Below are 27508 nucleotides of genomic sequence, written 5' to 3'. Positions count from 1 at the left end.
CTAAGTAAGTGAGGTCCTCCAAGGCTTATTCATGAATCACAAAACGCTTGATAATGTTAAACACTGATTGCATTGCTGAGGCAGCATGCTGGGAAGCATTCAGGCAGCTGGAAAACCATAGCATCACTGGTCTTCTTAAAAATTATGTAAAATAAGGGGGAATTAGGTCCTAACAGACTTCCCACTTTGCCATAGTTGTTTTATAAACTAAAACAGAAATTTTCTCATTCTTTTTTTAATCTGTCAAATGATCAAGTTTTTGTTTGTTTGCTTTTAAAATTTCAACAGCACTTGAAGTTATAAAAAAGAGCTTCATTAAAAAGAAAAAAAAAGCTTTTATTGACCAATCTACTCTCTTACCAACCACAAACCGTTAATGATATTAAAAGAGAAGTCTTTCTAAGCCCAAAGAAGTTGTAAAGTTCTTTGGCATCTCTTAAAGAGCTAAGTAACAACAAACAAACACTTCTCATAGTCTGATCTAAACAATTCTAATGATGTAAAAAGACTGAGAAGATGGCTTTAAAAAATCTCTTGTTTTTTAGTGGGAATGATAAAAAAATGCCCTCTGATAATACCATAGCATACATATTGTCAATTATCTGTTTTAAATACAATCATGGTTTAACCATAATCAAATTAACTCCTGGTGTTTAATAGCCAAGATAAAACAACATGAAAGAAAACATTTGGTATCCCTTCGGATATATTAACAGTAATAATAATAATATTTCCTATTTGACAGGTAACACACCTGTGTCATACATTCATGTCCTCAGAGTCAGCTTCTCAAATATGATTCGAAGACTCATTAAACATTCCAGTCATAGAAATGAACTCAATTCCTATAGCTGCATACCAGATTAATTAGCAGTTTTTGACTAGAAGTTAGGTTACTTCTTTGTTTTAAAGTCTGTATCTGTGTACGTGAGAGTATACATCTGTGCCAGGAGCTTTCACACAGCAAGGCATGAGACCTACAGTGGGTTCAGCATCACTGTCAGACAACATTTAATTTGTTCTTTCTCTCTGTTGTCATCCTTCTCCCCTTCCCTGTGTCGCCCCCATCCATCCCCCATCTCTGCTGTGCCACTGATGTATCTGAATAAGTTAAAAATGGCTACACTGCTGCTCCACTCTCAGATATTAACATTCAATCCACACCATCATTCTATGAGTGAGTATCATTATTGCCCCGGTACATGTGATAAAACTGACCTTAAAACAGAATAAGTAGCTTTCCCAAGGCTTACACAGCATAGGTAGATAGATAGAAAGCACCCAAATTCCCAAATTTGCAGTTAAGAAGTAACTGTAGATCTGAGGAGTATGAGTACACAGTATTCCCTCACAGATTTTATCAGCATTAAGACACTAGATCAGAGAAGCCCCCTGCAGATCACTGGCTTAAAGGCGTTAGGAAATTTGCCTCCAGCTGGGGCTTATTCTGCGTGAAAGATGAAAGGACAAAGGATTTCAAGTAGCAAGGAGTGTCTGTGATCAAGCAGCAGAAGTAGGAGTTCTACAGGTGTTTATATAAGTGGGTTCTTTACAAGTGTGAAATGATCAGGAAAAGCCTAGGTAAGCAGAGTCCCAACATGGAACCCTGGAGGTGTACTTTAAAACAGGTGACAAGGTGAAAGAGCTTAAGGACTGCATGAGCCACTAGGTGTCAGGGGACAGTGAGAAATAAATGAAAGGTCAACATGCGTACTTGAAAGTTTATAGTACAATCTATTGGCATCTCTGCAATACTTTGAGTGGGACAGCTCTGAGAAGTCACTAGTTATCAAAGAAGAACATGACTATAATGTGTAGGTGGATTCCTAAAGAGGCAGGAGGTACATAATATATACATAATGAGGTGGCAAGTGTCTGAACTAGGTTGGTGGGTGTAAAACTGGAAGGTAGGGACAGATCTGAGGTCTATTTTTAGCCTGCACAAAAAGAGACTTGACATCCTGCTTTATTAACTTATGTATGGATGTTTACAAGCATAAATCTTCCTGGTTTTCCACTGCCAAGGCAAACATCACCAAAGACTGGAAAGTAATGCAACAGCCCTTGTCTCCTTCAAGGAGTCCCATAATAATATGTGCTGCTAGCTTATAGCAGCTTAGGTGTTTCCCCTCATGCTTACGGATGACTCTAGTTGGAATTATGAATAACAAAAAACAGTTGTCTCATGAGCCCACAAATGAGTTACTAGCCATAAGGAATACATAGCCCAAAGCTACAAGTAAATGTATGTCCAACTTAATACAATGGTTGCATTAGCAAGTTTCTGTGTACTCATCACTTCTATGTCAGGTTTAATAACTAAGCTTGCTTTTAAGAGTGAAAAAACTCCATCAAATATTTCATAAAATATTACACAAAAAGTTATGATGCTTTTAATTTTCTGAGGAAAATATGTCACTCCTTATTTCTTTCCTTGGAGCATGAATAGACACTTTCATTGAGGCCCCCGGAAGACAACATAAGAAGAAAAGCATTTGGAAAATATGTCACATATTCTCTAAGGAGCAAGATGCTTGAGTTTCACATTTGTTGTGGCACACTGTGGACCATTTGTGTCATTCTTTCAATAAATATTCTTGAATGCTGAACACTTGCTGCAATCCTGTTATTTGTGTCCCCTAGTTATTTTCAGTATATTTGAAGCAAATGAACGCTACCATGTATATACCTTAATACAGAAGACTGTGGATGCAGTGAACTGATACAGTAAAATAGTGTCCTGATAAAGAGTTTAATCAGTTTGATGGCTCACAAAAATTTTTTGTTACAGGGCGAGAGAGAGGCATGGACATATACACACTAACGAACATAAGGTAGATAGCTAGTGGGAAGCAGCCGCATGGCACAGGGATGTCGGCTCGGGTGCTTTGTCACCGCCTGGAGGGGTGGGATAGGGAGGGTGGGAGGGAGGGAGATACAAGAGAGAAGAGATATGGGAACATATGTATATGTATAACTGATTCACTTTGTTATAAAGCAGAAACTAACACACCATTGTAAAGCAATTATACTCCAATAAAGATGTAAAAAAAAAACCACAAAAAACTTAACACTGATTTTACTATAATTCAATATAAAATTAATATCAATACCAACTATAATCCCTACATCTTTATCATTGTAATACTGTCTAAATATACTTTTTAGTCTTCAACAAGAATACTCATAAACACTATAGTAGAAATATAGGATAAGTAAGAAGACAAAAACTTTGAACTTATTAGTTCAAACTTATTATGTCTCCATTTGTTGATTATCTATTATTTGTCAGACACCGCATTAGGAAACATATGTGTGTGTGTGTGTGTATATATATATATATATATATATATATATATAATTCCTAATTATTAATATGACATTATTTTATTTTTGAGAAAACTAAGGCTTAAAGAGTTTAAAGCAATGTGCCCAAGGCATAAAGCTACACAGTAAAAGAATTAAGACTTGAACCCACAACTGTCTCACCAAGTACTTACTAGTACACATGTTATGCAGCCCTGTTGTGGAAATGATGGGGGAGGAAGGTGTTTTTAGGGGAAAGTCTTGTCATTTTCCAAGGACTAACAATGCCTCAGGGAGCCACTTTCTCCTTATAACTTTCTGAGGTGCTACCTTCATATCGTACCACCAATAACTGTCCCTGGTTAGATTAAAATGAATTTGAGAGATCTTGTCAAACCCTATACATTGAGGGTCCTCTCAAGAAGGAAGGAGAGAGAAGAAGGTGTTAAAAACAGTTATTACTAAAATAATTAGACCTGCAACTGTAAGGACAAATTCAAATTAAACATGAGACTCAATTCTCTCTATTGAAAATAATAAGAGACCCCTCCCCTTTTCTTAGAACATTTACTTAAGAAAACTTATAATTTTAAGTGCTTTCTCTCTCTCTTTTTGAAATGTATATAAATCTTTAAAAGTTAGTTACGCCTCTTGCCAGGTTTCCCACCAGGGGATGCCTTTCTCAAGGACCTGGGAGGTATGTCTTTGAAAAGGAATCACCAAGGAAGAGTGCACCCTAACTCCAAATTTCTGTGGGAGGGTAGGAGCTAACTTTGGTGGGCAAGTGCCTAAAATCTACCTGCTGTCATAAAGATATGAGAAGCTTATTTTTCTACTGTATAAAGCCAATTATCTAACACAGATGGTCACCTCAATAACCAAATAAATTTAATATGAACTACATGTGATAAATAGTACTTTCAAGATTTCTTGAGGACTAGTTATTGCTTATCTTGAAAACACATATGTAATGCGTTGTGTCTGCTTGGCTACATAAAAGGGTGATACTTCTGTCTTTGCAATCTCTTAGCAAATTGCCTATAGTGTACATCACATTCTAGTGTAATGCTTATTCAATAATAAAATTTTCTTTTTCTTCTAGCTTTGTGGAGAAGTTTTCTGGATTGGACGAAGATCTTATTTTTAATTATATTTCCCCATCACAACACCTGAATAAATTCAGCCTCTTGATGGTTATTCCCCTTCTACTTAACCAAGTAAAACCTAGAACATCTAGAAAATGGATTGGCATATAGCTGGTTTAAAATAAATATTGCTTGCCTCTGCCCCCAAGTTCACATAAAAATTATAAGTACCATAATTCAGATGTGGCCGATTCTGTCCCACAGTTCCAGATGTCGACATATGATCCAAGTGTGGCCATTCCAATAACCACCTCCTCTACCCCAGCCTTATGGATTAGTTCCCAGATTGGCACATGGTCCAAAGCTGGCCCAGCGGACACCCCTCCCACCTCCCCCCAACACTCTGCAATAGATTTTGCTGACACTTTGGCAAAAGGAGACCACTATCTCTTTCAGAAGGAGGACTCTAAGAAACAGATAAACCTAGATTAGAGTTTCTAAACTTCAACACTATTGATATTTGAGGCAAGTAATTTTTTGTTGTGAGGGGCTATCTTGTACATTATTTAGAGACTAGCATCTCTAGCCTCTACCCCTTGATGGCAGTAGCAACATCTCTCCCACCTCCTTAAGTTGTGACAATAAAAATGTCTCCCAACATTGCCAAATGTCTCCTGGAGAAAAAATTGCCCCTAGTTGAAAGCCGCTGGCCTAGTGCCAACTTGAGCCTCCTTTGTCACCATGTGGAAAGAAAGTGTTTAAGAATAAAATCTATAAAGAGAGCAAAGCCAAGAGATAACAAGGCAGTGAAAGAGAGGCCAACGCATACAATGGCCTACTTTAAGACCCTGGATCCAATGTACTTGAAGTGAAAATCACTGTTGGATGTTTTTTGTAATGTGGGGCTTTTAAAAAAATGTTTGTGTAAGCTATATTTAGTCGTGTTTCTTACACTTGCAACTGAAATAGCCTTGCTTGATATTATAACTATTATACTACTTAGATGCAAGTAAATAGAGTAGATATTAAGCTGGTAATTAAAATAAAGTGTGATGGTGTTATGTAATAAGAACGATGTGGAAGCTCATAGCAGGTGGGCTTCCTGCGGTGGGATGGAGAAGCCTCACGGGGGAAGTGTTTTTGAAACTAAGCAAAAGCAATTTAGACGAGGTGAGCTGGACTGGGGTTTAGAGTGCTGGGGACAGAAAACTAGACAGGAGGCAAAGGAGAACAAGACTGAATAAAGTCCACCTGGATGTGGCTGGAGAGAGCAGGATAAGTGAAAATATAAAAAGCTTCACCAGTCAGGGTCTCAACAGAAAACAGGTGCACACTCAAATGAAGATACCTGAGCAGGGTTTACTCACAAAAGGACTTATGATTCTCAAACTTCAGGGAACATCAGAATCTCATCAGTAAGCCTTGTTAAAATAGATTGCCAGGTTTCACTGCAGAGTTTCAGACCTGGTAGGTCTAGAGTAGGACCTGAAAATTTGCATTTCTAACAAGTTTGAAAGTGATACTGATGTTGCAGGTCTATGGAATATACTTTGAGAACCATTGGTGAATGGAAATTTTAAGGAATGGTGCAGGAACCCAAGGCTTTTAGCAGCTAAGCGGTAACCACCCCTAAGATCAGAATTAAAGAAAGCTATGTAGGGTGTAAACTGGAACTGAGAGCAGGAGAGACATTTGTGTAGAGCAGGCACTATTATGAGAAACTGTGACATTCAGTGAGGGGGCACAAGCCAGCTCAAGACGACATCTCAGGGAATGAGGAGGAAAATAAATATTCTAACCTTACTCTCCTCTCTCCCTTGGAACACTGACTGGGAAGCCCTGTTGCTTTACTCTATGTAAGGGAACCTCCCAACAGAGAAAGCAAGGTGGAGAAGGTCTGAGAGTCTATTTGAAGGGTCAGAAAGATTTCCATAGGAGAGAAACAATAACCAAACGTAGAAGGGCTTGTAAATATATTATACAGTTGGTCCTATATCCTTAGGACAACGAAAACTATTGAAAGACTTTATGCAAAAGAGGGGCATGATCAGATTTCTCTTCCTGAAACAAGACTTTAGTTGAATGATATAGTTAGATAACAGATTAAAAGGGGAAGATTCTCATATTGGGAATTTAATCTATGTGACTGTGGAGATGGAGAGAAGTGGAAAGCTTTCAGAATTATTTAAGAAGATCACATCTTGGGTCACAAATCAAGCCTCAGTAAATTTAAGAAAACTGAAATCATATCAAGCATCTTTTCTGACCACAATGCTATGAGATTAGAAATGAATTACAGGGGAAAAAATGTAAAAAACACAAACACATGGAGGCTAAACACTACCTTACTAAATAACCAAGAGATCACTGAAGAAATCAAAGAGGAAATCAAAAAACACCTAGAGACAAATGACAATGAAAACACCACGATCCAAAACCTATGGGATACAGCAAAACCAGTTATAAGAGGGAAGTTTATAGCTATACAAGCCTACCACAACAAGCAAGAAAAATCTCAAATAAACAATCTAACCTTACACCTAAAAGAACTAGACAAAGAAGAACAAACAAAACCCAAAGTTAGCAGAAGGAAAGAAATCATAAAGATCAGAGCAGAAATAACTGAAATAGAAACAAAGAAAACGATAGCAAAGATCAATAAAACTAAAAGCTGGTTCTTTGAGAAGATAAACAAAATTGATAAACCACTGGCCAGACTCATCAAGAAAAAGAGGGAGAGGACTCAAATCGGTAAAATTAGAAATGAAAGAGGAGAAGTTATAATAGACACCGCAGAAATACAAAGTATACTAAGAGACTACCACAAGCAACTCTATGCCAATAAAACGGACAACCTGGAAGAAATGGACAAATTCTTAGAAAGGTATAACTTTCCAAGACTGAACCAGGAAGATATAGAAAATATGAACAGACCAATCACAAGTAATGAAATTGAAACTGTGATTAAAAATCTTCCCTGGTGGCGCAGTGGTTGAGAGTCCGCCTGCTGATGCAGGGGACACGGGTTCGTGCCCTGGTCTGGGAAGATCCCACATGCTGTGGAGCGGCTGGGCCCGTGAGCCATGGCCACTGAGCCTGCGCATCCAGAGCCTGTGCTCTGCAACGGGAGAGGCTACAACAGTGAGAGGCCCGCATACTGCAAAAAAAAAAAAAAAAAAAAATCTTCAACAAACAAAAATCCAGGACCAGATGGCTTCACAGGTGAATTGTATCAAACATTTAGAGAAGAGATAAAACCGATCCTTCTCAAACTCTTCCAAAAAATTATAGAGAAAGGAACACTCCCAAACTCATTCTATGAGGCCACCATCACCCTGATACCAAAACCAGACAAAGATACTACAAAAAAAGAAAATTAAAGACCAATATCACTGATGAATATAGATGCAAAAATCCTCAACAAAATACTAGCAAACAGAATCCAACAGCACATTAAACGGATCATACACCATGATCAAGTGGGATTTTTCCCAGGGATGCAAGGATTCTTCAATATACGTAAATTAATCAACGTGATACACCATATTAACAAACTGAAGAATAAACACCATATGATCATGTCAATAGATGCAGAAAAACCTTTTGACAAAATTCAACACCCATTTATGATAAAAACTCTCCAGAAAGTGGGCATAGAGGGAACCTACCTCAACATAATAAAGGCCATATATGACAAACCCACAGCAAACATCATTCTCAATGGCGAAAAACTGAAACCATTTCCTCTAAGATCAGGAAAAAGACAAGGATGTCCACTCTCACCACTGTTATTCAACATAGTTTTGGAAGTCCTAGCCACAGCAATCAGAGAAGAAAAAGAAATAAAAGGAATACAAATTGGAAAAGAAGAAGTAAAACTGTCACTGTTTGCAGGTGACATGATACTATACATAGAGAATCCTAAAGATGCCACCAGAAAACTACTAGAGCTAATCAATGAATTTGGTAAAGTTGCAGGATATAAAATTAATGCACAGAAATCTCTTGCATTCCTATACACTAATGAGGAAAAATCTGAAAGAGAAATTAAGGAAACACTCCTATTTACCACTGCAACAAAAAGAATAAAATACCTAGGAATAAAGCTACCTAGGGAGACAAAAGACCTGTATGCATAAAACTATAAGACACTGATGAGAGAAATTAAAGATGATACCAAAAGATGCAGAGATATACCATGTTCTTGGATTGGAAGAATCAATATTATGAAAATGACTATGCTACCTAAAGCAATCTACAGATTCAATGCAATCCCTATCAAATTACCAATGGCATTTTTTACGGAACTAGAACAAAAAAACTTAAAATTTGTATGGAGACACAAAAGACCCCGAATAGCCAAAGCAGTCTTGAGGGAAAAAAATGGAGCTGGAGGAATCAGACTCCCTGACTTCAGACTATACTACAAAGCTACAGTAATCAAGACAATACGGTACTGGCACAAAAACAGAAACATAGATCAATGGAACAAGATAGAAAGTGCAGAGGTTAACCCACACACTTATGACCAGCTAATCTATGACAAAGGACGCAAGGATATACAATGGAGAAAAGACAGTCTCTTCAATAAGTGGTGCTGGGAAAACTGGACAGCTACATGTAAAAGAATGAAATTAGAACACTCCCTAATACCATACACAAAAATAAACTCAAAATGCATTCGAGACTTAAATGTACGACTGGACAGTATAAAACTCTTAGAGGAGAACATAGGAAGAACACTCTTTGACATAAATCACAGCAAGATCTTTTTTGATCCACCTCCTAGAGTAATGGAACTAAAAACAAAAATAAACAAATGGGACCTAATGAAACTTCAAAGCTTTTGCACAGCAAAGGAAACCATAAACAAGACCAAAGACAGCCCTCAGAATGGGAGAAAATATTTGCAAATGAATCAACGGACCAAGGATTAATCTCCAAAATATATAAACAGCTCATGCAGCTTGATATTTAAAAAAGGAACAACCCAATCCAAAAATGGGCAGAAGACCTTAATAGACATTTCTCCAAAGAAGATATACAGATTGCCAACACACACATGAAAGGATGCTCAACAACACTAATCATTAGAGAAATGCAAATCAATACTGCATTGCGGTATCACCTCACACCAGTCAGAATGGCCATCATCAAAAAATCTACAAACAATAAATGCTGGAGAGGTTGTGGAGAAAAGGGAACCCTCTTGCACTGTTGTGGGGAATGGAAATTGATACAGCCACTATGGAGAACAGTATGGAGGTTCCTTAAAATACTAAAAATAGAGCTATCATATGACCCAGCAATCCCACCACTGGGCATATACCCTGAGAAAACCATAATTCAAAAAGAGTCATGTACCACAATGTTCATTGCAGCACTATTTACAATAGGTAGGACGTGGAAGCAACCTAAGTATCCATCGACAGATGAATGGATAAAGAAGATGTGGCACATAAATACAATGGAATATTAGTTATAAAAAGAAATGAAACAAAACTGAGTTACTTGTAGTAGGTGGATGGACCTAGAGTTTGTCATACAGAGTGAAGTAAGTCAGAAAGAGAAAAACAAATACTGTATGCTAACACATATATATGGAATCTACAAAAAAAAAAAAAAAAAATGGTTCTGACAAACCCAGGGGCAGGACAGGAATAAAGACGCTGATATAGAGAATGGACTTGAGGACACGGGGAGGGGGAAGAGTAAGCTGGTACGAAGTGAGAGAGTAGCACTGACATATATACACTACCAAATGTAAAACAGATAGCTAGTAGGAAGCAGCAGCAGTGGTGCTTTGTGACCACTTAGAGGGGTGGGATAGGAGGGTGGGAGAGAGATGCAAGAGGGATGGGATATGGGGATATATGTATATGTATAGCTGATTCACTTTGCTGTACAGCAGAAACTAATACAACATTGTAAAGCAATTAAATTATACTGCAATAAAGATGTTAAATAAAAAAAAAACACATTCCATTTTATAAATTAGGACCAAATACTTCAAGATATTAAATCACTAACTACTAGGTAATTTAAGACAGACATTTGTTTCTAATAGAACTATATACATCCCTTACATCCTGTGTATTTGTCAGAAATAATATATACTTTTAATAACATTATTGAAAAAAATAACTACTTAAAATACATTACTGTTCTCTGACATTATTAACCCCTGACCATCAAAAAAAAAAAAAAAAAAGTAAATCTATTAGAAATCTTCCAAAGTTAATAAATAATGAGAAAAGGGACTTACATGATCAATTAGTTCACGGACCATTCCATTCCATTGTCCATTGGCATCATCCTGGGCTCCATATTTCCCATCCTCCACAAGTCTAATTTCATATGTAAAGCCAAGGATTGTAGATAGCTCTCTGAGGAGGTCAATGCAATAGCCCTCAAATCGATCATTTCCATAAAGAGGTTTGTCAGACTTCTTAAACAGGACATAGGGTTCTTCCTGGAAACAGCGAACATGAAGGTAGGAAGTGTCAGTTAATCATGAAACTTACTATCACAATTATAAGTTTCTTACAAGATAGAAAATTTCACTTTAATTTAGAACAGTCAATTTTATTTTCTTCTAATTGTAATTAATATAGTTTGAAACACTAATAAGGCAGATTACTTTGGGAATACTTGGGTCTCACAAGAGAATATTTAAATATAACTTCGCCACAACTATATAATAAAAATGATATATATCTTATACCACATCTTATATCACATATAATAAATAATATATAATGAGATATATACTATACAATGTATAACACTAAGACATAATTTCACTATGATTACAATACCCCAATCTGAATTATACCATATAATTAATTTCTGGTGTGCTGTTTCAGTGAGGTTTATTGATAAAAGAATGAAAAAAAGTCATTACCTAATTGCCTATCATGTGCTTAGAACTGAATTAGGGACTTTTATATACATGATCTCATTTTGTTCTAAGAACCATGAAAATTACAACTACTATAATTATAAGACAAAAAGTAGTAGCTTACTTTAGAATATAGAAGAAACTAATGTTTATCAAGTGCTTATGCATTCATCCAACAAGATTTTATGGAGCCTACTATGAGCCAGCCCTCCTCTATATAAATGAGAAATCCCTGAGAAATGAAGTTCATGATATAGGGGAAGAAAACAATAATAAATGCCTAAACGACCAGAACACATTACTTCTGATGCTGATAAATTGTATAAAAACATAAACTAGGGCAATAAGATATTGAATGACATCAAGGTACTTGGCAAGATAAGAGAAGATAAGACAGAATTGAGTAATATGTCTGGAAACCTTTTCTGAGGAGATGAAACATGCACTAGAACCTAAAAGATGAGAAGGAGTCTAGCCATTTGAAAATCTGAAAGAAGAGCATGTCAGGACAAGGCCACAGCAGTAAAAAGCCTGAGATCAATATGATACTAGAGCACCTAGGGACGAGGACAACAGCCATCAATATGATTGAAGTCACATCCAGTATGTGAGGGAACTAGTTGAACAAGGTAAGGATGAAGAGCCAAGTGAGGAACCTTGCTTGTAAGGCTCTGCAAGGCCCTATTAAAGATTATATGTTTAACTAAGGGGTAAGAGAATCCATGTATTAGCATATTTTATTGGGAGTGGGTGAAGCATGGTGTGACAGACTGTCCTGTAACTAAACCAGGGTGCAATTGGCTCTACTACTTACTATTTGACAATGGGCAAAACCTCTGGAAGCTTCTCTCTTAGAGAAAGACAATGCAAAGTGAAAAAGCTTAGGAGGCTGCCATGCCAGTCCATCTAGCAATGCAATCACCCTCCTCCCAACCCCAGGAAAACAGTCATCTCATGAGGGCCATAATACCTAAAGGAGTTTTGGACAAACAGCAGTGTGTCAGCTCACCCATACTCATCTCAGAAACAAGGCTAATTCCATCTTTCTTCCCATATCCTTTGACCTGGCCTAACCCTACTGTTTCATGCACACTCTAGCTTGATCAGTTTCCTGCTCTTCTGATGTTCCACTGTGGGAAAGAAGTCCTGCTCAAAGGTCAGCACCTTGTTCCACATCTTCATGCAATTTTTGGAATGTCCCTTTCATTCCTGCCTTACTGAACTATATCCTCTGTCCCAGAGACTCTCTTCAGTGTCACCCCCACACCCCTCAGGGACAGAAGCACATTGGTGCCTTCCCTTGCCCCTCATTGTGGCCCCAGACCATTTCTTCCCCTGCCTCCTGAGATAATCTTTGCTTCTCTGAGGTTCATGCCACCCTCCTACACCCGGCTCTCTCTTTACAATTGCTGTTATCCAATGAAATTTGAATCAGAAGATTTACTAAGATCTGTGGGATAAGTGTGAAGAGAAGCCTTTATTTTTCTAATTTTTAGCAACTGGATGACAATTTTTCTCTCTTCCAAATCTTATCAACCTTCTCTATTGTATTCAAAATCCATTTGGATCAGCATGGTCACACTCAATCCTTTTACCTCCTCATTGCCAAATCCTTCTCTCATTTAGCCTCCCTCTCCCCCATGATCAAAACTGCACTCTGCATTTCTCAGAAAATGATATACCTCTGAATCAGGATTTCTAACAGCCCATTAATCCAACTCATAGTTCAATCACACCCATGCCTACAATTCTTCAGTTCCATAAAGACCTCTAACACAGTGACCTCCACATTTTGCCATTATCTATCAACCCCTTCCTCACTTCACTGTCAGCCCGACATCCCTTGGTCCACTAGCATAATTTCTATACTACATGCATTTTCATGCCCTTTGCCCGTCTTGTGCTGGGGTATTCAGCTTTACAAAACCATGCCTTACAGAAACTTTTTGTCTTTCCCATGCCCACTCCTGAAGAGTAGAACACTGCTAATTGTTTACACCTAAAATTAATATCCTTAAACATTTTATGGTAGTATCCATTTCCAACTCTATGAGATGAACATTTTATCCATTTTTCTTTATACTTACAGCTTCCCACTCTAATACTCAGTTAATTACCTCAGCAAGAAATTAAAAGCAATCACATGTGATACCTTTACCTTCAGACCACAAAATCCACCAGAGCCATTTATCTGTGCTCATTTTCTCTTTCCTTTGTCTACTGCTATGGAGGAATTGGCCCTGTGCTTATTGGACCAATCTCTACACTTACGTCCTGATTCTTTTATCAGTCAGGGTCCCAACACAGGATGCCACTTTGAGCAGAATAGTGATATTCAGTTGAGAAATACAAGCAGTATAAGGCAACTACAGGAGGGATCCATGAGGATAGAAACCATGACCTTGCTGTCTTCCCTCCCTTTGATCTCCTTCTGGGGCTTCCCATTAGTCAAAACCAATCAAAAGTCAGAGGGTACAGCAGTCTATTAATGTGATTCGCACAGGTCACCCTCCTCTGAGAGAGTGAAGAAGAGTAAAGAATGAATCTGGAGAGACAAAAAGAAAGATACAAAGCACATCCCCATCACCTTTCACTTGCTCCAAGACCTAATTAACTGAGCCATTTTCTCTCCCCTTAATAATCAATCTGTCTCCTTATATAGAATTAATTTCAAAGTATATGTACTTGTTCCAATAACCTGCTTCTCAGGACACTTTGTTGTTGTTTCTTTTCTACCTTATTCTAAATGCCGATGACACTTAAGACTTGGTTGTGGCCCCTCTCCCCTTCTTTTCTTAAAATACATCCCTAAATGATCTTACCCATACACATCAAATTCAATAACATCTTTATGCTGATGACTCCAAAATTTATATATCTGACCCAGACCTCTCCAAGTAAGTCTTGGGCACACATCTCCAGCAGCACTTGTCAGCACCACTTAGTCCTTCATAGACATCTCATATCCCTTAATTCCCAAACTGAATTCTTCTTTGTACTTGTACACCTTTTCAGTTCTCTCTGCTTTCAGAAAGTGGAAAGTTTCCAGTTACTCAAGCCAGTCACTGAGGCATCATCCTTGCTTCCCCTTCTTTTTGCTCATTCACTACAGAGCAACAAAAATGATCTTCTTAGAGTATACATTGAATTATATCACCGTCACCACTTCAAACCATCCCTAGACTGCCAATGCATTTAGAATAACAAATTCCTTCTCATGACCCCTGAAACCTGTTGTTCTACCATGTGTTTTCATCTTGATAAATGGTTCCAGCACTCACAAAAGTGATCAACTCAAAAGCTAGGGAGTCACTCTCACTCTCTGTTCTAACCTTTGGAAATCGTACAAGTTCTTCTGTCCAAACATATTTTTTTTTAATACATTTATTTTATTTTATTTTTTGGCTGCATTGGGTCTTCATTGCTGCGCGTGGGCTTTTCTCTGGTTGTGGTGAGCGGGGGCTACTCTTCGTTGCAGTGCACGGGCTTTTCATTGCAGTGGCTTCTTTTGTTGCAGAGCATGGGCTCTACTGCACACGGGCTTCAGTAGTTGTGGCACACGGGCTCAGTAGTTGTGGCTCGTGGGCTCTAGAGCACAGGCTTCAGTAGTTGGGGCGCATGGGCTTAGCTGCTCCACGGCATGTGGGATCTTCCCAGACCAGGGCTCGAACCCATGTCCCCTGTGTTGGCAGGCGGATTCTTAACCACTGTGCCACCAGGGAAGCCCCAAAACGTATTTTGAACTCATCAATTTCTTCCCATCATCCCTGCTGCCACTGTGGTTCACGCAATTTTTATTTATCATCTGGATTCCTATAGTAGCCTCTTACCTCTCTTTTCCATTTATATGTCCCCACAGTCCACTCTCCATAGAAAGTCACAGAGATCTTGTGAAAAGTAAATGATTTTATCATGTACCTGCTTACAGCCTATCAGTGCCTTTTCACTGACACTAGAATAAAAGCAAAACTGCTTATGCTGGCCTTCAAGGCCCTGCCCGCTTTCCTCTCTAACCTTAGCTTCTCATTCCCCTCTCTCATCATGTCCAGGAACACTGGTCTTGTCCTCAAACTTGCCAAGCTCATTCCTGACCCGAGGTCTTTGCATCGCCTTCTTTTCTCTCCTTTTCTGACTGGGAGGATCTTTCCTAAGATCTTCACATGGCTGTTTCATTCTCATCATTCAGGTCTCTGCTCAAATATCACCTCTTCAGAAAAAACACACTATATATAAACTACCTCTCCCTTCTAAGTTACTCTCTAGTGTTTTACCTTGCTTTATTTTCCTCATAGCCCAATCTGAAGTATGTATGTATGCACGTGTGTATGTACGTATGTATATGTGTATTTATTTATTGGGGTGTGTGTGTTTCTTTCTTCCCCTACTGGAATATAAACTCTTGAGTGTGAAGACATTAGAGATTATGTCCATTAATATATTTCAGTGCCTAACTAAATGACTGGCAACTAGTTGATGTTCAAGAAACGTGTGGTAAATAAATAAAATATTCATCATAAAGGTTTATACTGTACCTTTCCCTCCCTGACCTCATCTTCTCTTTAAATTCTAAATATCCTGTTTTCTTGCAGTTCTTCAAATATCTTGCTATTTTCTGTCTCAGAGCCTTTTAACATATTGTTCTATCTGTCTATAATGCCCTTAAACATTGGTGAGCTTCCTTGCTTCCTTTAAGGCTCAAATGAAATGTGAAAACTTTCCCGGGTTCCTTATGTAAAGAGAATCCTGTTATTCTCTACCTCAACACTTTATTTTCTCATAATAATTAATTTATCTTCAATTTTTTATTTGTTGGCTTACATTCTTTTTGATTGTCCCACTTCCCTGGAATATAACAGCCACATTGATTCATTATAGTATCTCCAATGCCTAACACAATGCTTGGCATATAGTAGGGGCAAAGAAAATATTAATTAAATAAATGATAAATTGGTTAATTTTCTGACTCAATTATCTCATCTCTAAGTTGATTTACCAATGCTTTTAAAGTTGTTTGGAGAATTAAACAAAAGGTACCTGGCAGATAACTTTTTAATTATCATTTCATTATTTTAGATACAATAATTTTCAATGGATTTTTAATAGACTTTATTTCTATAGCAGTTTTAGGTTTACAGCAAAATTGGGTGCAAAGTTCAGAGTGTTCCCATATACCGCCTGCTGCCACACATGCCTAGCTTCCCCGTTTTCAACTTCCCTCACCAGAGTGATACATTTGTTATTTTTGATGAATCTACAATGACACATCACTATCATTCAAAGTCCATAGTTTACCTTAGGGTGGTACTTTCTATGGGATTTGTCAAATATATAATGACATGTAGCTCACCACTGTTAAGTATCATACGGAAGAGTTTCACTGCCCTAAAAATCCTCTGTGCTTTACCTATTCCTCCCTCCCTCCCCTCTAATCCTTGGCAACCACTAATCTTTTTTATTGTGTCTAGAGTTTTTTCTTTTCCAGAATGTCATATAGTTGGATTCATACAGCACGTAGCCTTTTCAGATTGGCTTCTGTCACCTGGTAATATACATTTATGTTTCCTCCATGCCTTTTTATGGCTTGATAGCTAATTTCTTTTTAGTGCTGAACAATATCCCATTGTCTGAATATAGCACAGTTTCCTTATCCATTCACCTACTGAAAGACAACTTGGTTGTTTCCAAGTTTTGTCAATTACGAATAAAGCTGCTATAAACATCCATGTGCAGGTTTTTGTATGGATATGTTTCAACTCATTTGGATAAATACCAATGCATTCTATTGTTAGATCATATAAGAGTCCATTTAGTGTTGTAAGAAACTGCCAAAGTGGCTGTACCACTGGCATTCCCACCAGCAATGAATGAGAGCTCCTGTTGTTCCACATCCTCATCAGCATTTGGTGGTGTCAGTTTTCTGGATTTTGTTCATCCTGATAGGTATGTAGTGATTTTTCATAGTTTCCTTAATTCACAATTCTCTAAGGAAAGATGATGTTGAGCATCTTTTCATATGATTCAATTGAGTTTTATTAGGAATATTTTACAGTTGTCATTTTTCAAAGAGGTTAAATAATTTTCGCAGGTCACACAGCTAAGAAGAGATAATAAAGAACCCCTAAGAAGAGGCCAAGAAGAGATGTGAACTCAGGTTTTCTAAATTCCAAGATACATACTTTTCCCACAATCTTCTATCATTTTCTATACCATAAGATAATTTGTGGAAAATCCATATATGCTGCATTTTTAAATGAAATTAGGTAAAACACATAGGAATAAGAAATTAATCTGTAACTAAATTCAAAGCTAGATATTTGGGCTTACCATAAGGTAAAAAGGACAGTTAAAATCCTGTCTAATTTTTATGTAATATATGATCACATGCAAAATGTATTCCCCAGGGATACACAGAGTACTACAAATGTGACAGATGTAGTCCTCTTCCACACTTGGGGATATTATACTCATTTTCCTCTCTTCCTGGACTCTTCCTGGACTCTTCCTGGACTTCTAATCTTTCAGGTTAGATAACACATTTCCATGGATCACAATTTAAATGCCCTTGTTACCTTGGAAGAGGAGGAAACCTGCAGCTAAACAGCTTTCTTGTGCTGGGTATTCACAATTCAGGCATATTCAGGTCTCTCTTTTTCTGACTGTCCCACAAAAACTTTTGAATACTTTTACCATATTGAGTAGAGAGTGCTGGTTTACATGTATATCTTCTGAACTAGACTCGAGCCATTTATATGGCAAGACAGGTCCTTAAATTTGCATCAAAAGCACCCAACATCACCAGGTACATAGGAGGCTTGCCAATAAAATGACTGCTGCAGTGAACTGAATGGAAATAGACTGCTATGGTCAACTGGGGAAGCCAAGGGAACTTGGAGGAAAAATTTATGACAGCTAAGTTCCCCTATGGGGTTTGGGGATGGTGGTAACAAATCCTCAGGTTCCTCACTCACAGGCAGGGGGTTAGGGACTTGAAAAGAATATATCATGCTCCCCTGAAGAGGAGGGTACAGCTAGAGAATTTCTGGCTGGTGGAATGGGGATCAAAAGAAGCATTTTGTTACAATAATTAATTCTATCAGCTTCATACTTTGGTTTCAGCCAGTTTCTGATTTATAAGTAAATGGATGTGTATTTTATTTTTACTTAGAAGTCACAAAGGTTGACCATTTTCAAGTTCCATACACTAAGTAATAGCACTATCTAACATTTTCCAAGCATCTACTTACTGCCCAGCCCTGCTCTGAGTGCTTTCCTTGGATTAACTTATTTATTCCTCATTACAAGCATGTGAGTTCAATGATATTATTATTTCTATTTTACAGATGAAGAAACTGAGGGCAGGGGTGCTAAGTATTTTGCTTAAGGTCAACAGCCAGCATACAACCTAGGTGGTTAGACTACTGGATCACTTACTTTTATACTATACTTCCCACATTAAATGGTTCCTAGTAATAGTTTCCAAACTCCATACAAATGCATAATTACACAGAGCTCATTAGATAACTTAACATGCATTGTATGGCTTTATTATTTTTTCAATCAACTGGGATTAGCCAGTAATACACTGCACGCAAAATGGTAATACATTTACCATTTTGCAATCAAAACAACACTGTAGAATAGAAGTAAATATATAATCCAAAATATTCATTTTCTACATGATAAATTATCTCTTTTCCAAGTAAGAGCACAGGTTTTTAACATAAAAATACTTCAAGAATTGGTTTAAAAAAAAAAAAAAAGGAATTCCCTGGTGGTCCAATGGTTAGGACTCTGTGTTTCCACTGCAGGGGGCACAGTTTTGATACCTGGTCAGGGAACTAAGATCTTGGATGCCCCACAGTGTGACCAAATAAACAAATAAATAGGAAAAAAAAAAGCATTTGTAAAAATAGCATATTTTAAGCCCAACAGATTTAGGTAACAACATATGAGTGTCTAAAAAATGTTTCTCCCCCATTTGCACTAAGTCATCATTGTCTCTCTCTACTTAAAATTTTTGTTCTGAAATATTTATGATACATCTTTCATACAAACTCACTGGAACACTGGAGAAAAATATGATGAACGTCAGTGATTACCTAAAAGTGTATAAGGAATGTGAAGGATATATGTGCACAAGATACAAAAGCAGAGCCAAAATTCCAAAAATTATTACACTATTTAAATCTCACTAATCCAGCTTTTTGTAGGAACCATCGTACCTATTAATTTGATTTCCTTCACCTATCAGCTAATAAGGAAACTTCTGTCACAGGCAAACAAATTTGTTGGTCCTCGTGAGGTTAAAAAGTCTATTTAGATGTATATTTTAAACAGGGTTTCATATCACTAGGAAAAAGATATGTTACTGAGTGCATCTTTTTAGTATTTACGGATCTCTACAATGTTTAATATCATTCTTCCCATATTCAATTCTGAGAAGTAAGACACACTTTTCCAGCTGTGATCCCTATCTCCAGCTACACTGTGTCACAAGATAGTTTACATCGAGTTATGACTCTCCTTTAGACTCTCTTTCTCTGTTTCACACAGCACAAGGATAAATAATAACCTTGTGTAAGATAAGAAAAATGGTACCAGAAGCAATTATTGTGCCACATACTGAGTTCAATGAATAATGTGATAAAACTCTCCTGGGCAACTTTCCTGATTTCTCACATAGTCTTAAATCTCCACATCAGCATTTGCTAGAGGTAAAGGCACTTCAGTCCACTGGCATCTGTAATAAGGATTTGTCAGCATTTCTACCGTCAACCCCAGTTTTAAGGAACGCAATAACTCATATATTTTTATCTGTATTAGACTGGGATTAGGCACAGAATAAACCCAAAACGAAGTTCTGAAAAAGTAAAATATGTTTTAAGGTTAAGGGGATCAAAATATTTTATTTAAATATAATAAAACTTTATACTTTTAAGTGTATAATTTATATGTCCCTCAGCCTTTATCTAAAGCCCTTATCTAAATTGTCTTTTTCATGTGATAACCCTTGAACTATCATTGTCTTCTTGTGATTTCAGAAGATTAGGGATATTAAGATGCAAATTAATTTTCTATGATATGTATAAAATATCCCCTACTATTACAATAGGACTAATAACTAATTTATTTATTTATTCAAATATATATCAAAATCTTATTATGTACGAGCACTTTTTTAGGCTCCAGGTATAGAACAATGAAGAACAAAACAAAACAATACCTAAAAATTCCAGCCGTTTTGGAGCTTCCCATCTAGTGATGAATTTAAGGTTTTTATCTATTTTATATAATCCTGTATTATTTACATGGCTACTTTGCTTCATTAATTACCAGAGGGAAAATATCACTAGAGAGTACATTTTTGAGAAACATGACTCTGTCTTGTTTTAGAACATTCTGGTGAATATCAGGACCTATGAAACAGTGGCCCTCAAATCATTTATGTGGGAAAACAGAAATGGATATTCAGTTAGACCCAGTCTGGTTTGGAATTTACCCTTATGACCAGAAATCTTTTAAAATTTGTTTGTGGCAACCAGCCGGAACTCCAGTTGTTTATGGGTAACAATATCCTTAACTATAAAGTATTTATATTTTATGAATTTATAGTTATATTGTTAATGACTCTTAATTTTTCCTTAATGAAGATAGGGTTGACAAAAATTACCTTTTTTAATAGCATTCACATGGGCCAAATGAAAAAGACGTATGGTTCCAATAATGACATCATATTAAAGTTATGGAGATTAAAACTGAGCAGTTTATACTTTCCCACGGAATCATTTATTTCTTTCTACTTTCTGAGCCTTATGTACCTACTCTTTGTATCCTATCACTGCCTTCACAGTGAAAGCATTAAATAATAATAACAGAGCAACTAGTTTACAGAGTGTAGAGATCAGGTAGGTGCTACAAAGTTGATTCGAAGTAGAAGGCTAATGAATGGGCAGCATGAAGGGCAGGGGCAAGGATGCTGCTGAAGTTCCTTTGAGGGAGATGAGCCAGCTCCTTACAACTACAGAGTTATACCTTAATATGAGGGAAAAAAAAAAAAAAAAGATCTCAACATCTTGCCCTGGGAAGCTCAAGAGAAGGCAAAGTGAAGAATCATGGTTTCAAAAGGGAGATTAAGGATAAAAGGACATTATCATACACAGCAATACCAAGAAGATGGATATTTCTTTAACAAATAAGTAATCAACTCACTGTAACTATCTGATTATGACTTATCCCACTGCTCAAACAAGCAATACCCCTGGATAGATTAAGAACACAATGAATGATGTGAACTTGAAAAAAAAAAAAACAGCTTATGATAATAAGAATGTTTTCTCAGTACTAATATATGTTTTCAATTGGCATGTTTTGATTTTAATTGGCTACCACCATTCTTGTATGGAATAGTGATCTATAAGTAAAAACGGCAACTCCAATGATGATCAATAAATTACCATGCTGTTCTAAGAGAGTACATTGCAAGTTGTTATATGATGTTTAACAAGATGCATGCAGATATCTACATTTAATAACCTCATGTTAAAATATAAATTTAAAATATTTTTATTGTTCTCCATCCATTCATCCACCAATGTATCCATTCATGCATTCACTAATCAAATATCTTTATGCATATTTTGTATACAGACTTCCAGAACAGAGGTCAGCAAAATGACTCTTAAAAACCAAATAGTAAATATTTTTGGCTTTGTGGGCAATACATTTGCAACCACTCAACTCTACCATGGTAGAGAAAAAGCAGCTGTAGAAGCAATGAATAAGCTGGCAAAAACTGTCAGAATTTTTAGAAATCAATTTTTTAGTAACTCTGGAATCAATAAAAAACTCACAACAACCAAGGGAATGCTTTATGACAAGAAAAACTACAGAATTTTGGTAAGAGAGGTCTGTGACATATCAATTTACCCTGTTACTACTACCCTCCACTCCCCAACTCTGCCATAGCCTTGAAGATGGCAGCCTGCATTCCTGATGCAGGTTGTGCATACCATAGGGCTCATTATGGGCCTATTCTCAAAGAACATAGTTCTGTGTTTTCACCTGTGTGATGATTCCGTGAAGGATCAGCTCAAGGATTTGCCTTTGTTTTGCCTACATAGGAGCTTCCCCAGGGCTGAAGTTCCTTCATGGGTGTTTTTTTCATAAGCATTTGAAGGCAAATATGTTAGCCACTATTTCCTGAGCAAGAAAAAACAGCAGGGGCAAGAGATAAACAAGCTAAAATGCCTGGGATAGAAGGGATAGAAGAGGCTCGGAAAAGAGATACTTGGGACAATTAGGGTTATGAAAATCCTCAGCACATATTCAAGGAAATCTAGAAAGCCACATAAGTGTCTATGGCTGGATGTATGCTCAGAAAAGACCTGAGAAGACTCTAAGCATTTAACTCTGGCTGGACTTCAGTCTTTATGCAAGCAGAAAGGGAAGAAGGGAAGAATTGTAAACTGCCTGGCTAAACAGTGAGGGAGTGCCTCAATACACAAACAAACTATAAAGATGGAGAGAGATTTTGTTTTCTGTTATTTTGTTCCAGGAGTTTAAGGAAATCTTTTTTTTTTTTTTTTTTTTTTTTTTGCGGTACGCGGGCCTCTCACTGTTGTGGCCTCTCCCGTTGCGGAGCACAGGCTCCGGATGCGCAGGCTCAGTGGCCATGGCTCACGGGCCCAGCCGCTCCACGGCATATGGGATCTTCCCGGACCAGGGCACGAACCCGTGTCCCCTGCATCAGCAGGCGGACTCTCAACCACTGTGCCACCAGGGAAGCCCCATAAGGAAATCTTAATAAAATCAATAGAAGACCACTAATCTGAAAACCTCACACTTCAGTGGCTCCACATAACAAAGAATACAGACTTTACAAAATTATTTCAGCAAGGTCACTAAGCAAATAAACAACAACCACAATAGACAATAACAACAAATCCTGGGTTGGGGGTAGAATCTGACTTATAGGGTGGCTACATTATAATATTCAAAATGTCCATTTTTCAATAAAAAATTATGAGGTATGGAAAGAAACAAGAATGTACAGCCCATTTACAGGAACTGTCCCTGACAGAAACCAGACATCAGACCTACTAGTAAAAACTTAAATCAACTGTTCTAAATATGATCAAAGTAATAAAACTATATACAGAGAACCAAAACACACCATCAGAAAAAGTCTCACCAAATAGAGAACATCAATAAAGAGATAGAAATTATTAAAAAGAAACCAAATAAAAGTTATATAGCAAAAATTACAGTAACAGAAATGAAAAATTCACCAGTAGGGTTTAATAGTAGATTTGAGCAGGTGGAAGAAACAATCAATTATTTTTGACTGAAGATCAGTCAATTGAAATTATTCAGTCTGAAGAGCAGAAAAAAAATAAATGAGGAAAAATGAACAGAGCCTAAAGGATGATGAAACACCATCACGTGGACTAAAAAAATGCGCTGTAGTCTTCCCAGGAGGACAGGAAAGAGAAAAAGGGGCAGAAAGTATGTTTGAAGAAATAATGGCCAAGTTCTCAAATTTAATAAAAAATATCATATAAGAAACTCAATGAGTTCCAAGAAGAATAAACTAAAAGTGGTCCAGAGGAAGACACATAATCAAACTGTAGAAAGACAAAGATAAAGAGAAAATCTTTAAAGCAGTAAGAGAGAAGTCATATACAGAAATATTCAATAAAATGCCAATTCTCATCAGAAATCATGAAAAACAGAATGCAGTGGGTATTTAAAGTGTTAAAAGAAAACATTATCCACCAAGAATTCTACATCTGGCAAAACCTTCCTTCAAAAATGAAGGTGAGGGGCTTCCCTGCTGGCGCAGTGGTTGGGAGTCCGCCTGCCAGTGCAGGGGACACGGGTTCGAGCCCTGGTCCAAGCCCTGGTCCGGGAAGATCCCACATGCCGTGAAGTGGCTAAGCCTGTGTGCCACAACTACTGAGCCTGCGCTCTAGAGCCTGCCAGCCACAAATACTGAAGCCCGCACGCCTACAGCCCGTGCTCCGCAACAAGAGAAGCCACCACAATAAGAAGCCCGCACACCATGATGAAGAGTAGCCCCCACTCGCTGCAACTAAAGAAAGTCTGTATGCAGCAACGAAGACCCAATTCAGCCAAAAGTAAATAAATAAATAAATTTATTTAAAAAACAAAAATGAAGGTGAAATTAAGACATTTTCAGGTAAACAAAAGCTAAGGGAGTTTGTTGCCAGTAGACCTGCCATAAAAGAAATGTGAAAGGGCATCATTTAGGTTGCAATGAAAGGACACCAGAGAGTAAATTGAAGTCATAGGGAAAAATTAAGAACACAGGAAGATATTGCTACACAGGTAAATATAAAAACCCACATTATTTTCATTTCTGATTTGTAATTCCTTTTTTTTCATATATTACTTAAAAGACAAATGCATGAAACAATAATGATAAATGTATGCTAATAGGTATGCATATATCAAGATGCAGTTGTGACAATAACAATGTAGAGGGGCAGAGCTATATAGAAGTAAAGATTTTGCATACAATTGAAATTAAATTGGTGTTAATTCAAACTATACGGCCATAAATTAAGATGTTAAGCATAAGTCCTATAATAACCACTAAGAAATTAAGCAGAAGGTATACAGTTAAAGAAAACAGAAGGGTATCAAAATAGTACACTACAAAAATCAATATAAAACGCAAAATAAGGTACCAATAGAGGAACAAGAGGAAAAAATAACATATAACACATACAGAAAACAAATAGCAAAATGGCAGAAGTAAGTCCTTCCTTATCATTAATTACATTAAATATAGATGGATCAAATTCTCTAATTAAAAGGCAATGGATTTAAAACAAAATACAGGGGGCTTCCCTGGTGGCACCATGGTTGAGAGTCCGCCTGCTGATGCAGGGGACACGGGTTCGTGCCCCGGTCCGGGAAGATCCCATGTGCCACGGAGCGGTTGGGCCCGTGAGCCGTGGCTGCTGAGCCTGCACGTCCGGAGCCTGTGCTCCGCAACGGGAGAGGCCGCAACAGTGAGAGGTCCGTGTACCGCAAAAAAAAAAAGCAAAATACAGGATCCAACTATATGCTCTCCACAAAAGACTCAGTATAGATCCAAAGACACAAACAGGTTGAAAGTGAAAGGCTGAGAAATATATTCCATGCAAACAGTCACCAAAAGAGTGACCACACTAATATAAAACAAAATGGAGTCTAAGTAAAAAATTGTTACATGAAAGAAAGAACATAGAATATTTATAAAAGGGTCAATCCATAAAGATAATATATCAATTATAATCATATAAGCATCTAAAAACAGGACCCCAAAATATATGAAGTAAAAACTGACAAAACTGAAGGAAGAAATCGATGATTCTATATTAATGGTCAGAAACTTCAACGTCCCAATTTCAACAATGGTTAGAAAAACTAAACAGAAAATCAATGTGGAAATGGGGATTTGAATGAACCAGAAAGAATAGAAAATACGAACAGACTGATTGATTACCAGTGATAAAACTGAATCAGTAAAAGACAGACAAACAAAGTCCAGGACCAGACAATCTCAGAGATAAATTCTACAAAACATTTAAAGAAGAGCTAACACCCATCCTTTTCAAACTATTCCCAAAAACTGAAGAGGAAGGAATGCTTCTTAACTCATTCTATGAGGTCAGCACCACCCTTATACCAAAACCAGATAAAGACACCACAAAACTGAAAATTACAGGCCAATATCACTGGTATACATAGATGCGAAATATTAGCAAACCAAATTCAATAATACATTAAAAGGATCATACACCATGATCAAGTGAGATTATCACAGGGATGCAAGGATGGTTCAATATCCACTGATCAATCAATGTGATACACCACATTAAAAAATCAAGAATAATAATTATACAATCATCTCAACAGATGTAGAAAAAGCTTTTGACAAAATTCAACATCCTTCCAAATTGAAAAGAAATAAGTAAAATTCTCACTTTTTGCAGATGACATGACACTCTACATAGAAAATTCTAGGGACACCACCAAAAAAACTGTTAGAACACATAAACAAATTCAGTAAATATGCAGGATACAAAATCAATATGCAAAAATCGGTCGGTTGCATTTCTACAAATAAGAATAAACTATTATAAAGAGAAATTAAGAAAACAATCCCATTTACAATTGCATAAAAAGGAATAAAATACCTAGGGATAAATCTAACCAAGGAGGTAAAAGACTTGTACTCAAAAAACTATAAGAAATTGATTGAAGAAATTGAAGCTAGCACAAACAAATGGGAAGGTATACTATGCTCATGGATTGGAAGAATTAATATTGTTAAAATGACTGTACTCCCCAAGGCAATCTACAGATTCAATGCAATCCTTATCATAATAGCAAAGGCATTTTTCACTGAATTAGAACAAATAAGTCTAATATTGTATGGAAACACAAAAGATCCCAAACAGGAAAACCAATCTTGAGAAAGAAGGAAAAAACTGGACGTGTCATGGTCCCTGATTTCAAATCATACTACCAAGTTACAGCAGTCAGATGGACAGTATGATCTGGCACAAAAACAGATGCATAGATCAATAGAACAGAATAGATAGATCAGAAATGAGCCCACACTCATATGATCAATTAATCTATGACAAAGGAGGCAAGAATGTACAATGAGGAAAAGACAGCCTCTTTAGTAAACAATGTTGGGAAAACTGAGCAGCTTCATGCAGAAGAATCAAATTGGACTACTTTCTTACATTATATACAAAAATAAACTAAAAATGAATTAAATATGTAAGTGTAAGACCTGAGACCGTAAAATTCCTAGAGGGAAACATAGGCAGTACATTCTTTGACATCTGTGTTAGCAATACTTTTTTGGATATGTCTCCTCAGACAAGGAAAACAAAAGCAAAAATAAACAAATAGGACTATATCCAAGTAAAAAGCTTTTGCACAGCAAAGGAAATCATCAACAAAATGAAAAAGCAGCATACTTAAAGGGAGAACATATCTGCAAATGATATATCTGATAAGGGATTAATATCCAACATATGCAAAGTACTCATATAACTCAATCTCAAAAAAAAACAAACAAACAACACAATTAAAAAATGGGCAGAGGACCTGAATAAACATTTTTCCAAAGAAGACATACAGATGGCCAACAGAAACATGAAAAGATGTTCAACATCACTAATCATCAGGG

The 27508-nt window shown here is 37.0% G+C and overlaps 1 protein-coding gene across 9 annotated transcripts in view; it reads right to left on the bottom strand.

The window, feature by feature from the left end:
* Nucleotides 1-27508, bottom strand: part of GRIK2 (glutamate ionotropic receptor kainate type subunit 2) — a 641759-nt gene that overhangs the window by 174802 nt on the left and 439449 nt on the right. For 8 of the 9 annotated variants that reach the window (XM_079938731.1, XM_079938723.1, XM_079938729.1 and 5 more), the window contains one exon: nucleotides 10657-10863. In XM_079938731.1, coding sequence (XP_079794857.1) covers nucleotides 10657-10863 — 207 coding nt within the window. Of the gene's footprint in view, nucleotides 1-2790; nucleotides 2899-10656; nucleotides 10864-27508 lie in introns of those variants that run through there. The other variant, XM_079938730.1, reaches the window with a different exon arrangement.

Source organism: Stenella coeruleoalba, assembly GCF_951394435.1.
Source record: "Stenella coeruleoalba genome assembly, chromosome: 12".
Lineage (NCBI taxonomy): Eukaryota > Metazoa > Chordata > Mammalia > Artiodactyla > Delphinidae > Stenella > Stenella coeruleoalba.
This window is presented reverse-complemented; position numbering and strand designations above follow the sequence as displayed.